Source organism: Procambarus clarkii, chromosome 57 (genome assembly GCF_040958095.1).
Source record: "Procambarus clarkii isolate CNS0578487 chromosome 57, FALCON_Pclarkii_2.0, whole genome shotgun sequence".
NCBI lineage: Eukaryota > Metazoa > Arthropoda > Malacostraca > Decapoda > Cambaridae > Procambarus > Procambarus clarkii.
Genome location: NC_091206.1, coordinates 27,904,349 through 27,918,979, shown reverse-complemented (window position 1 = coordinate 27,918,979; position 14,631 = coordinate 27,904,349). Strand labels below are relative to the sequence as shown.

General features: G+C 42.6%; 1 protein-coding gene across 1 annotated transcript in view; it reads left to right on the top strand.

The window, feature by feature from the left end:
- The window catches only part of LOC138353389 (uncharacterized), a 236,178-nt gene that overhangs the window by 165,172 nt on the left and 56,375 nt on the right, over window positions 1-14,631 (top strand). Inside the window, exon 3 of the mRNA XM_069306394.1 lies at window positions 6,893-7,104. Coding sequence (XP_069162495.1) covers window positions 6,893-7,104 — 212 coding nt within the window. The remainder of the gene's footprint in view (window positions 1-6,892; window positions 7,105-14,631) is intronic.

Sequence of the window (14,631 nt, the reverse complement as noted above, 5' to 3'; positions counted from 1 at the left end):
TGAAAATTAGAATTTCCGCCAAAAAGTCAGATTCTAGCCCAGCTGGACTTAGAAAATTTTCCACCTATGTTTCTACTGAAAACAGAATTCTAAGTCTACAAACACAATTCTACCGTCTTACTGGTAAAAACTATAAGCTATCACTCGCATCGACTGGAGAATCCTAATGACGCCCAGAACATACACGTGACCCACGAATACAAATTAATTACAGTTAACGACTTTCCGACATTGACTTAGCCGAAAACTTATCCCAAAATACTTAGAAATATTCCATGGACAAATAACATTTACACGCAACTTTACTATCCCTTAAACTCCTTCACTTATCTATCGTGACCGACACATAGCCCTAAGTCCAGAGGATTAACAACACTCTAGTAACAACGCCTCTGACTTAGACTAATACAACAGGGAATAACAAACTTAATGTACGCACTTAGCCTAATATGCAAGAAAATGCTAAACACTTTGAAAATTTTTTTTAACCGGGGATTGAATTTAGGGGAAAAAATTAATCTAGAACAACGCAAATAAACGGAAATAACTTTATAAATTTAAGTATACTTAATTAAAAAATGCACTCGACTTAATCTTATAATTGTTCCTACCGGCTCGCCGTACCACACCTAGCCTAGAGGCCACACCATCTAGGTTCCAACAGAGCGACACGCAGCTTTCAGCAACAATTATGACTAGGGACGACTCAACCTCCACTAAGTGTGCGATCACTTAGTTGTTGAATCGCTGCTAGGTAGGTTACTAGTCCGTCCCTCGGAGGCCGCAACGCCCTTCACGGATTACGTTTTTCCTAGCGTTTTGGGTCGTCTAATAACGCCCTCGGACTATCTACTGGCGTCCCACAGATATATCCGCCCCCGACAGCCCTCAAGGAACTGCTGTTGAGAGTATGGTGGCTCCCAACACCTCTGAATTAATTGCAATGGGTCGAGTATGGTACCCAGTCCAATCAACTCGGAGCGGTCTCCTTTTCAATAAATCTATTTTTTTTTAATTCTAATCTTACTAACTAACCTTAATCATATCAGCCCGCATGACCCAAGATTCGCCAATCCCCACTCAAACGCACTTGTGGGGCGCACTGCTAATCCCGGCCCGCGGCTGTCTCCTTAGCATCCGCGCACGTGTTCGAACGGCTAGACGCGTGAGCCTTTCAACAATTTCAAACAAAATTGTTGAAACCACCGCTGTGCACCATTGTAACACGGGTTAGGTTCCTCTCTCTTTAACTCCCTTCTTTCTACTCCCTCTACCCGTATTCTTACTTATTATTTCTAAACCAAGGGACCCCAAAACTTTTAACAAAGCCAACTCCACGCCACGTGGTCCTAAGACGATTGACCGACTTAGGATTCTACACCCAGTATGACGTGACCTAAGCTCTGCACAAAACCCTAGAGTCACCTCTGCTGCCACCACCAGACCAGTAATACAAGAGCAATGATCGAGGTCTGGATCGATCACGCTAATTAATCAACCTAGGGGCTTGATCCCCACTATAAACGATGACCTTGAGTGTGGAATAAATTACACGGTAATGATAATTCCGATTCGATGTTAGAATCGGCGCCCAATGCAACTCTGCCTCGTGTGGACCACGTGACCAGGACAAGTATACACATAAAACACATGGAAACAATAAAATGCAAATTAATAACAAATTTAATTTATTAAAAGAAAACTAAAACAAAATCTAAATATGTTCACTCCCTATCACTTAACACTCCCTACTTGACCTGAGTGGCAAATGAGAAGACTATTTCTATAATTAACAATAGCAACTATACCTTGGGCGACCAGCTAGATGTCTTGGCTGGTCTAGGGGAGAGGTAAGATGTTTGACCTCTCCTAGCTGCTTCCGTGACCACACTGCTCTCTTCCTTGTCTGGTCTCCCCCAGACAGAACATTGTATCCTTCCGCCTAGTCAAAGTTCTACCCAGTTACTAGCAAGGTTTAAGTTATAACAATTAACCTCTGTTGTACTTAATTGATCCAGACTGGTTGAATTATTTTACTGAATTAAATTACAAACATCTAACGGCAGAGCTGTTCCCGATCACAAAAATGGTTATTAAAACTTTGAGAAATAGTAGACCTGTCAACCCCTGATGACCTATGACCGCCGGTCACTCCGCTTTAAAAGTTAGATCTGATTCGTGACGTCACTGATGGTGACTTAAACTCAATAATTAGAATACTCTTGATATTGTATCCAGTACTATTATACAATACAATTTTAATGCAAAATGAATAAAGGCTAATTTCTCTAAATTACTGAATACTATAGGATGATTTATTATACGCAGCTATGAACAAAGCGTTGGTTATTTCCACCGCGAATTCCCCTGGGGGTCAGGTCACCATGCGGCTCAGCTTCCCATTCTCTTTTGTCGATAAACCACTCTGGATAATTCTTACAACAGCCTAGTTTGTTACAATACTGAGAAAATAAATTGTACACCACTTACGGGCAATTCATGCCCGTGCCACCTCTTGGGTGGCTTAATCTTTATCAATCAATCAATCGTTCTATTCAGTTGTGTATTTGTAAACTAAAGTCTTTGAAAATGTAATAAGTTTTACGAAACGCGCTCGTGTCGCGTCAGACTAGAAATAAAAATGAATTTTGGAGAATTGATTTTTGATTTACCTCCAACAGTGAAAAGAAATGTACGAAAGATTGAGAAAATTCGTGTTAGAATTATTAATCTTACTTTTTCGGTCATATTTAATAATATATGTCTAAGGAAAGACTGCTACCAAAATATAATAATATATATATATATATATATATATATATATATATATATATATATATATACATATATATATATATATATATATATATATATATATATATATATATATATATATATATATATATATATATATATATATATATATATATATATATATATATATATATATATATATATATATATTGCTGTAATGCAGCACAAATTGCTGTACCAGCGTTCCTGTCCTCTTCAGTGGGGTCTGACAACTTGGTTAAGGAAATCCTACCTGAGCACCTAGTTCAACAGGCTGGGGTACATGATCCCAGCTTCACAGACTGCACAACCAAATGTGTCTCTCTCGCAGGACCAGCACCCCAACCACCGCCTTCTGAAGCCCATAAGCAATCCAGCTGGGATCGCCCCATTGCCGACCAAGAAGCTGCGACTTTGCTAGAAGCTGCGACAACACCACATGACACTGCCCGACTTAGAGCTGTAGCAGCTCCCCATGCAGGTGATTTCCTATTAGCAACCCCAATGTCAGCAACCGGCACCCGTCTCACACCGCAGGCCCTCCGAATTGCCGTGGCTCTCCGCCTCGCTGCCCCAATCTTTTGAGGCAGAGCCCGGCTTCCCGGGCTCTGCCTCAAAAGAACCAATCAGAGAGAGGCATATAGCGGCCTACCCCTCTCAACCAGTCAGAGATGGTGTAGCATGGCCCTAGGGCAACTCCAAGATGGCCGCTCCAACATGGCGACTCAAGATGTTTGCTGGTGCCATGAAGATGAGGAAGTGATGCATTAGGAAGTGATGTGGCGGAGGCTGACTCCAAACACAGTTTCAAATGTAGATATGATAGAGCCCAATAGGCTCAGGAACCTGTACATTAGTTGATTGACAGTAGAGAGGCAGGACCACAGAGCCAGAGCTCAACCTTGCAAGCACAACTAGGAAAGTACAACTAGGTAAGTACGTAGCCAGACCAGCGGACCGGCAAGAAGCTCAGGAAGAAAATACCAACGAGCCGAGCCTGATGAAATCATTAAGAAAAAGGAAGACTATCGACAAAATGTAGTAACGAAGAACAGCACCGGATCCGCGATGAGCTGCCCGGCCTCCTGCAAGACACATCATCGTGCAACCATGTAAATTCCACCCTACCACCAAACTACAGCGTCAGATGCCCGTCTTATCCACGGTGGTTGCCACCGTGGATAAGACGGTGCCACCGATCTTTTTCTCCCTTCTTCGATTCGTCTCCAGTTCCTAGCTCAAGATTTCTTCATCCTCGCCCCTGCCTTCCATCCCCTGCTTACCTGCTAGAGGGTCCTTGGAACTTGGAACCTCTTGAAGTGCAAGTTTTCATTGATCGTAGTAATGCGCTGAAAAGTAGACCAATTCCCAATCTAGATAATTTAATTAGTGTTCATTTCGAGACAAACGAACTACCTTATGCTAAGTCTTTAGTTCAATTGTTCACCGACCATCTTGATATTGTCTGGGACTCGATGGGAAATTTATTAAATCCACTATAGAATTAAAATATTAAGATATTATTGAGAAAATGAGTTATTCTAAGGCACAATTCAAGAAAAGGCATTTGCTGGATTTACGAATTTTGCTGAAAATTGTCGGCTTAGACCTGACCTTCATACGAAATTGTCGCGTGAGGCTTCTGCTGAAAGGTTGTAGGGTTATCTTGGTTATCTTGATATGTTTTCAGAGCTTAGTCTCCCCACGAGCCAGTCCTCGAGTAGGTCTCCTTTTTTGTTGCACACACCCAGGAAGCAGCCCGAAGCAACTGTCTAACTCCCAGGTACCTATTTACTGCTAGGTGAACAGGTGAATCAGGGTGAAAGAAACTGCCTATTTGTGTCCGCCTCCACCGGGGATCAAACCCGGTACCTCAGGACTACGAATACGAAGCGCTGTCCACTCAGCTGTCAGGGTCCCCTTAAATCCTAAATCGACCTCACTGGGAGCCCTATTGGTAATATGTAGGAGATATCTATATAGTTACTAAATATTTTTCATGGAGGAAACATGACATTCGCCTGCAATGGATGAAAAACTAAATTATTAATTTTGAGGCGACTAGTAGCCACAAAGATATAGTACTTAAGTGTATCACATAAGTGTCCAGTGATTTAGGCTGTGTGGGGAGCTTACGACACACTCATGATGAGTGCCGAAAGGAGCAATTTTTAATTTCTTTAATTGAGTAAAAATTATGTCTGTTATTCTCAAACTGAAATTTAATCTGAAATATGGAGATTGGAAAAATTAACCACAGGTCTCCGCCTCTCTGAAGTAACTTTCTTGAACTCTCTCTCCACCCTTTCCCACTTACTCTTAGCCTCTGTATACTTAAACTCTGGTCTCAGCAGAACTTTTACTCTTCGAGTTTGGATCCAGCACATCATGTTCGATTCAGTCTCCCGTGAGCTCAACAACATCGCAGGCTCAATCGTCGATGCTGAGCTTCAGTCCCATCAAAATGTATTGGTATATGAAATCCCTGCTACGACCCTAAGGCCTTGCATCATCAATCTGGCACTCATACCCATATGCAATAAATGAGTGGCTAGCCCTTACTTACGCCAATATGGTCTTTATGTCTTCTCGCGATTTCCCTGGCAAAGTTGTCATGATACCACGATACAGCGCCTGACAGCTGAGTGGACAGCGCTTCAGATTCGTAGACTCGAGGTTACGGGTTCGATCCCCGGTGAAGGCGGACAAATGGGCAAAATGTTTCTTTCATCCTGATGCCCCTGTTACCTAGCAATAAATAGGTACCTGGAAGTTAGACAGCTTCTACGGGTTGCTTCCTGGGGGTGTGTAACAAAAAGGAGGCCTGGTCGAGGACTGGGCCGCGGGGACGCTAAGCCCCGAAATCATTACAAGATAACTTCAAGATACCATGCCCACCTGGACTCGGACCCGAATGAGAGACGTTACCCTGCAATTGTAGGTCTGACCACTACTTTCGGCGTGGGTTCTCCAATTAAAAATAACATGACAGCCTGGGAGCAGATGACCAGAAGTAATGATAATCACTACATACAGGGTCTCACCCTGAACACTTGTGACAACTGCAAGTTCTGGTTGAAAACTTGCTTTAATACACTAGGGCAAATAGTTAGGACGAGGGAACTAATTAATCGAATCGTCTTTCCCCACGGCACTGGAACATCTCGTGACACTCCACAACTGGATGTCAACTTTCGGGGTGATGTTGCTGAATTTGCAAAGAATGGTCATTAAGCGATGCTGCGATCCTGTCATCGTATGACCCGCGATCATCGAAGGGAGTAAACCGGTTGTGCTATTACCAGGAACCTAGCAGGTACTAGCTATAAAAACTTATCTGCTTCAGCATCCCCCTTGCTTTAATAATTTTTTTTTTTGTCAGTGAAGTTAAACTGCATGTAATCCATACATTGTCGTACCTAAATGCTCTAGATTTGTCTTTCCTTATCCCTTCCTTCCATTCTGGCAAAAGAATGGAATATTCCATTCTATATGGAATATCCAAAGAATATTCCATTCTATATGTAAAACTCTTATTATTAGGCTAGCATTTTAATTTGAGTCTATAAAAATAGTATTTATTTTTTCCCTCAGTTTTCATTTCCTTTTTGATGCTAGATTTTATAATATCTGTGACATATGTATTTTAACAATAATCAAATTAATTTGCCAAGCATGTCTTTTATAGCTGATAAGAACTTTCATCACTTTTATTTATTTATTAAATGGAGTAGTAAAACCTTTTCTTTTTTTTAGTTTAAATTTTCTCGATGTGGTGAAATAATAGAAAACAAACTGCCAAGCTCTGTATGTCCTTTACTCCTAATCTGGGAGTCTCATCTGGAAGTCCAACCACTTGGGGTAGACGGTAAAGCAACGGTCTCGCTTCATGCAGGTCGGCGTTCAATCCCCGATCGTCAAAGTGGTTGGGCACCATTTCTTTCCCCCCATCCCATCTCAAATTATTATCCTGACCCTATATAGTCGTAATGGCTTGGCGCCTTCCCCTGATAACTCCCCCTCCTAATCTGGAAGACAAAACCTATTTATTTAACTGTTCAAATTATTATTGTTTCAAAGTTGATCAACATACCCACAGGGATGAGAGGAAATGTGGTGACAGAGCGAGTGCTGACGGAGAAGACATTGGTGGGGGTAGCGCAGGACGACCCGGCCCTCGTGAACTACATCCGTCACAGCCTCCTCCACCCGCCCTCCCGCCAACCCTATAACCTCTCAAACCCGGCGGCCCAACATTTCTCCCAGCTTGGTCAATCCAGTTACGCCGATAGTGAAGTATTACATGGAATGGTGAGCAACATCTCAGATAAGATAAACTTGGAATTGTTGGAAAAATTACTAATACATTTTCACATACTAACAAACACCTGTTCTCATGTTTTCCTACCACCTTTCTCTTCCATATTTTTTTGTTCTGCTTTATTCAAGTTTTAGTATTATAAAATGACGTCCATTTGTATGGTCTTGCTACACAATAGACTGAAAAACAGAGTAGGAGAAAATAATATGAAGGAATCCAAAATGTGAGGTTTCGCCAGGTCATCTCTCGTGAGTATCGAGTAAAAAAGACCCCGAATATAATAGTTACTAAAAGTGAGTTGTGAGTACATATTTTAGCATAATCACTTTGATGTGCAACAAGAAGATGCATGTTCCTTATTTTTGTTGAGCGAGTCGTGAGCAATTTTGTTTTTATTTTGCTGGGAAATTCCGGCGCGGGCTCTAAGCCTCTCGCTGGTCCACTAAGTGTTACTTGTTTCTGTTTTACTTACGCTGAGTATGAGTATTTATGACTCTATGCTCGCTTCAGTAAGATTATGCTCAGAGTAATTGTTGATAAGGCGGCACTACTAGCATTAGTGTTGAGTGTATGTTGAAAGTTTATTGACATTGTATTTTAGACTAGTGATGAGAAGAAGTTATTCTGACATTTCATAAATTTGCTGAGTGTCGAGGGTCGGCATAATTCCTGTACTAGAATCCTAAAATGGTTTGAGGCTTTTATTGAAAATTATAAATTTAGAACATGAAAAAAATAACATTTTCATGTCTTTAAGGCCTAAGTGCTTAAGTCAACCTTTTTTAGGTTATTATTTTTTGCCAGAGTGTATTTGGTTTTTAACATAGACGAAAATTTATAACTTACAGATATAGAATAATTATAACAATTATTATCCGTTTATTATCTGAAACTTTATGTTTGTTTGCTCCTAATCTTTTGCACAGTTAGGATATCTACAATATTGGGCTTATTTAAAACTGAATTTCTGAATTACTTGCACTAATAATTATCATGCAGCCCTATTGATGAGACGTTTAAAGTTTTGTTTTGTGTGTAATGCACAAGTGTTTAACATCACACTATATATAACTAGTGCTCCATCACGGTATACTATTCATCACCATCAAAATTAATTTCACACTGTATGTATGATTATTGTACTGATAAGATTTAGCATGTGACACATTCTCTATTTACGTGCGCTCGTGTCATGAAAGGATCTACAGACAATTCCCAGAGGTGCTCTCGTCTGCCAGGCAGAGGTGCACTGGTCTGCCAGCCAGAGGTGCACTGGTCTGCCAGCCAGAGGTGCTCTGGTCTGCCAGCCAGAGGTGCACTGGTCTGCCAACCAGAGGTGCACTGGTCTGCCAGCCAGAGGTGCTCTGGTCTGCCAGCCAGAGGTGCACTGGTCTGCCAGCCAGAGGTGCACTGGTCTGCCAGCCAAAGATGCTCTGGTCTGCCAGCCAGAGGTGCACTGGTCTGCCAGCCAGAGGTGCACTGGTCTGCCAGCCAAAGATGCTCTGGTCTGCCAGCCAGAGGTGCACTGGTCTGCCAGCCAGAGGTGCACTGGTCTGCCAGCCAAAGATGCTCTGGTCTGCCAGCCAGAGCTGCACTGGTCTGCCAGCCAGAGGTGCACTGGTCTGCCAGCCAAAGGTGCTCTGGTCTGCCAGCCAGAGCTGCACTGGTCTGCCAGCCAGAGGTGCTCTGGTCTGCCAGCCAGAGGTGCACTGGTTTGCCAGCCAAAGATGCTCTGGTCTGCCAGCCAGAGGTGCACTGGTCTGCCAGCCAGAGCTGCACTGGTCTGCCAGCCAGAGCTGCACTGGTCTGCCAGGCAGAGGTGCTCTGGTCTGCCAGCCAGAGGTGCACTGGTCTGCCAGCCAAAGATGCTCTGGTCTGCCAGCCAGAGCTGCACTGGTCTGCCAGGCAGAGGTGCTCTGGTCTGCCAGCAGCCCCTGAGCAGAGTGAAACAGAAGGGAAAGTCCTCAAAGCCACACCTGCCCTCATTCGTCGCGACACACCTGGGTCGTCAATGCTCCCAGGAACAGGAAACAGGGACCATCTCTGTCTTGAGAAGGATCCTGTTTCTGATACTTATAATACTCAAACTCGAACTGAGGTGCATTCTTTGCAAGCCACTACTTAGATGTTGGGCAGGAGTCTGAGTAGCAGAGCCGTCTTACCGCATTGGCCCGATGGACACTTGCCCGGGGGGGCCCACGATCATAGTGTCCCAACGAGAATACGGTCCTAACAAGCATAGAGGCCCCACCAGCATAGAGGCCCCACGAGCATAGGGGCCCCACGAGCATAGAGGCCCCACCAGCATAGAGGCCCCACCAGCATAGGGGCCCCACGAGCATACGGTACCCACGAGCTTAGGGGCCCCGCCAGCACAGGACATGTTCATTATGGAAACAGAATGTTTATATATTTAGGTCTTGTTGCAAGTACACTTGTATAATATAACCCTATATCCTGGTGTGGGGTCTAAATGCTAAATATTTAAGATATATATTTCCAGGTGAATAACCCTTTCAGCAGAAATGAAGCAAAATGTTTTGAGTGGAGCACAGAAGAGGAAGAGAGCTGCAGAGAAGGGAAAAATATGACAGGTGCATCGACAGCCACTTATTCCATTCCATCAGATATAGCATACACATCAGCATCCACTCTTGCAATGTCAGCCACAAGTACTGTTCCTTCAGATATAGCATCCACATCAGCATCCATTCCTGCTGCCAATCATCCAGCTACAACAGACACACCATCATTGCCTGTTGCTATTGCTGGTGATGTTTTACAAGAGGAAATATCTAAATCTGTGAAATTAAAGGAGTTTGCAATTCAAGAGACAGATCCGGGGTTATGGAACATTTATGATACTAAAGTAATAGCTTACTTGATTCGTAGTGGGCCGTCATCATGTCTTAAATCATGATAGCAACCATTCAAACTCACGCAGAGTGTATAAAACAGCTGGAGTAGAGAATATGAAGGCGAGGTATTTATCAAACAATGTGTTCAAACTGCGGAATGGCGAGTATGTAAAGCGTGAATGGCTACTCTATTCATCATCCTGAGGTCGTTTGTACTGCATTGTTTGTCGCCTATTGTCCAAGAAAGAATCTCCCTTTGCTACAATGGGGTTCAATGACTGGAAGCACAGCAATGCTATTGTAAAGCATGAAAATGGAGAAGAACATCGAGAGTGCATGACAGCATATTTGATAAGGCATAACAAACTGGAAGTGTAGATTCTTTATTACTTGAGCAACATCGCTCACAGCAGGAATATTGACATAAAGTCTTGACACGTGTGGTTTCTGTCATTCACTTTCTTGCCTCTGGTGTTTTTTCCTTGGAGAAACTCAGATTATAAGGTCAGCAAAAAATGGCTACTATTTAGGTATACTAGAGCTGCTGAGTGAATTTGACCCTTTCTTGGAAGAACATCTCAAGATGTATGGACATCCTGGAAAAGGGATTCCGTCATATTTATCTGCAAATATTTGTGAGGAATCTATCGAATTAATAGAAAAACAGATTCTTTGTACTATTCTTGAAGAAGTAAAAGAGTCAAAGTATTATTCAATAAGTGTAGATTTCACTCCGTACATCTCTCACACAGATCAACTGACATTTACTCTCCGATACAATAATGGCTGTGAGCCTGTGGAATGTTTCTTGATGCTCATCCCCATCTTTTCTCACGGAGCAAAGGATCTAACTAACACTGTCGTGGATTTTCTTAATGAGAACCAAATTCGACTTTCAAACTGCCGTGGTCAGTCATACGATAATGTCTCAAATATGTCTGGACGATATACTGGATTGCAAGCACAGATTCATCAACTTAATGAGTTTGTCATTTATGTTCCCTGTGCTGGACACAGCCTGAACTTGGTGGGAGTAAAAGCAGCAGTGTTTGTGAGTTTTTTTCTATGCTTACCTCCCTTAGGAGGTGGACCTCAAACATAAAGAATTGCTTACTAGCAGACATTTCTACTCTAATCATGAGACCAATAGAAAAAGGAAAAGCTGGAGCAAACCGCCAGGCTTCCACCACAAGGGTGAAAACCTGTCCACTTGGGCCGTTGGTTCCTCCTAGTTAAAAAAAAAACGTTAAAACCAATAAAGGGTAACCGACGGGTTCTCACACTAAATTTTACTTTGATGTGTGGCGCTATGAATTGGAATTCGAATTTCCCAAGAACAGCCGTCATTAAAAAAGCTCACATTTACAGACAATCGTATAAAGCAGAACATGGGTGGAAAAGAATGGTTGAAGGGTTGACATCAAACACCGTTTTCTATAACAATAACAATTTATTAACAAGAGACTAAACTACTACAACATCGAGTTTACGTACGTTAATGTCCATCAAGTGGCACTTTAACAACAGCTACTTAACAATCATGAAATAGCAATGACTCCGGTCCATTGCTGCGTGGCTGAATACTGATCTGACCTGAACACGGGTGTGCTCACTGACGACACAATGTTGTAAACAAATATTTACAAGACTAAGTTTACACAACTGTGAGTGATTCGTTACATTACTGTCTATACAGTGGCACTTGCAAGACAGCTATTCAACAGCCCCTCGCACTACGGGCTGATTAAATGAGCTAACTGAACAATGTTGCCCACTGATGACACAAGCTTGCAATCAATATTGTCACGGCTTCACAGTGACCAGATACTATAATCACAATCTTACGGGTCCTCCAACCCTCCAGGCGAGATACCCCCGTAACTAGACGGGTAGTCCAACACTAACTCCCCCTATCACAACCTAATGTGAACACTCTTCGCAACTACCTGCAAGAAGTCGCAAATGTAAACAAAGCCAGGCAGGGTGGGATTCTGAGTCACTTCTCCAGCAATCCCCAAGTTACTTTACTCTCGTCACCAGATGATAAACCAAAGAAATTGCCTTAATCAATTACAAAATTGATTATGTGATTAATTACGTTAATTAACTGTCAACAACAGTCAGCAACAAAGTACTTCTACGTTAATCACAAACACTTGTCTCCTACAACAAGCCAACTTGTTAACAATAACTCAAAGCCTCTTAAATTACATCACACTTGACTACTTCAAGTATTCAGTGAGTAATTCCTAATTAATGTCAAACGGACAACTAATTAAATTCCAATCGAGTTATGTTAACTAAGCCTACCACTATCTTGGTAGCTTCTCAACAGTCTATGTCAAACTTTACTTTAATGAACGTTAATTACCCTAATTAACCCCAAGCAATTAATTAACTGTCACCAGGACTGATAATTAATTATACATAAATACGTCTCACTCCGCACTGCCTAAGAAGGTCTCATCAAACACTGTGAATTGACGGACGAGGTGTTAATTACTCTAATTAACATGAGTGCATCTTAATCCAATGTCATCAGACAGGATATGATTAATATAAGAAGTTTTGCTAGCTCCATGACCTCGCTTTACCGAATCATCAAGACCTTTGACGTTAATTACTCCACTAATTAACATGAGCCACTAATTTCTATACCGCACAAAGGTAATTAGTCTCGAGCAAATTACGTTAACACAAATACTGACAGACCTTGACACTTCCTCCCCACTATGTAAATTCATGATGGGAATGCTAATTACACAATTAGCTAGAGTGGTCAATTAGTTGTCACACGGACAATTAATTGCACCTGAAACGTATCTCAACAAGCTCAACACTGTTTCCCTTAACAGCTCCCTCATTAAGTAATGTGCAACCCCTTATGATGTTAATTACCCCAATTAACTCTCACTGAATCCTTAAGTCATCAACACAACTTAAAGAACACAAAGTAACCCCAGGTTACATAGGTCACACTTACAGTGACATAACAAAAGAATTTTCACAGCCCATACGGTTGCAGCTCTCTGCAACATGTTAATTATTGTACCCTCACAGTAATGACATACGGTTTGTCAACAACAAATGTATACCTACATATTACTGCCCCCTTACCTTGAAACACTTGCAAGGAACTACTGTGTGGAATCACTACTTCAGCAAAACAATTTTACGTTAACATAAGATACCATCGCTACACTGACAGCTGGCACTAATTCTCATAATTAGACACATTAACCAATCAATTGCTTGCTACCTCATTAAGTACTGTGAATTCCCCTGATTAATGAAAGGGACCTCCTTCAATCATCTACACAGCACCTAGGGCAGTAATATAACGTATACAACATAAACACTGCCCAAACACGCAAACATAATGATGCTGTCAGCATACCCCACATGCTAATGACATCACAATGCAATCAGTCAGCAGTCTCAATTACTGACTCACCACACAGCACTGTAATAATATACATGCAAAGGAAACACATGGAAATGGTACTCACTAAACAATGATAATAAATCAATAGCTTACCTTTCATACATCACAACAACATAAAATTACACATATATAATTAACTTGCGGCAACATGACATTAATCTTGACTCTGAACGATATATAAATCGACAGATCAACAATCACTTATATGGGAGAAATATCTACACCGACCAGTTTACATACTCGAGTCAGTCTACACACAAAATATACATCCATATACATCTACATGTGTGGTCATGTGTATAACATACACCATCACGTCTCAACACAGTCTCCTTGACGTCAGTACAGACAGCTGCCTCTCAGCTTGCTTCCCTCGCCTGGCAGGCGCTCTGGGATAACACAGCTGGTACCGGAATTAACATCAGTCCTGAGACACTGTAACTACATTACATAATAATGAGTACTCACGTTACTACTCTCCTTACATTCACTCCCTGCATATAAACCTTCCCTTGCTGAAGCACTGAAGCTGAAGAACACCTAGCTCGCTCCCACGTGCGTCGACTAAGTGTGGCCCTAGGGAGTGTGGCCAAGGCATGTGTGGTCAGGGTGTGGCCACTATGTGGCCCAAAGGGGTGGCCACGGAGTAGCGCAAGGCGGTCGCAGCGCCCCACCCAGCATGAGGTGGCGCGCTGGGTGGCTGGTGTTGCCCACAGGCGTGTGGCCAGGGTGAAGTCATCGCATGGCCCCAGTGTCTGGCCACGGAGCAGTGCGGTGCGCACATTGAGGTGCTGAGACTGGAGGCTGGGGCTGGCTAGAGGCCTCAGGCGTTCACAACGTGTGTGGAAGATTCACTCACACCCACACACACCACGAGCGGGGCTTGCTCGCACACAGGGTGTGCTGAATGGCGGGAGACCCTCTGTCTCCCCACCCCCCAGGAAACCGTTGGCTCACGAGTTCAAGTACTCTCTCATACCACACTCACTCTCTCAAGTCTCATTTCTCAGAAAACAGGATTAATTCTGTAACTCTCTCTACAGAGCAGTCACAGACTCATGGCTAGTCTTAAAAGATAGACCTAAGCATAAGCTTTCAAACAACATCACACAAGTGCATGCAGTGTGAAAACTTCTTGTCTAGAGTGCACCCAACACTCTAGCCTAATCTAGAAAACTAAAAAAACTAACTGAGGAAATTTTCATTCCCTCACA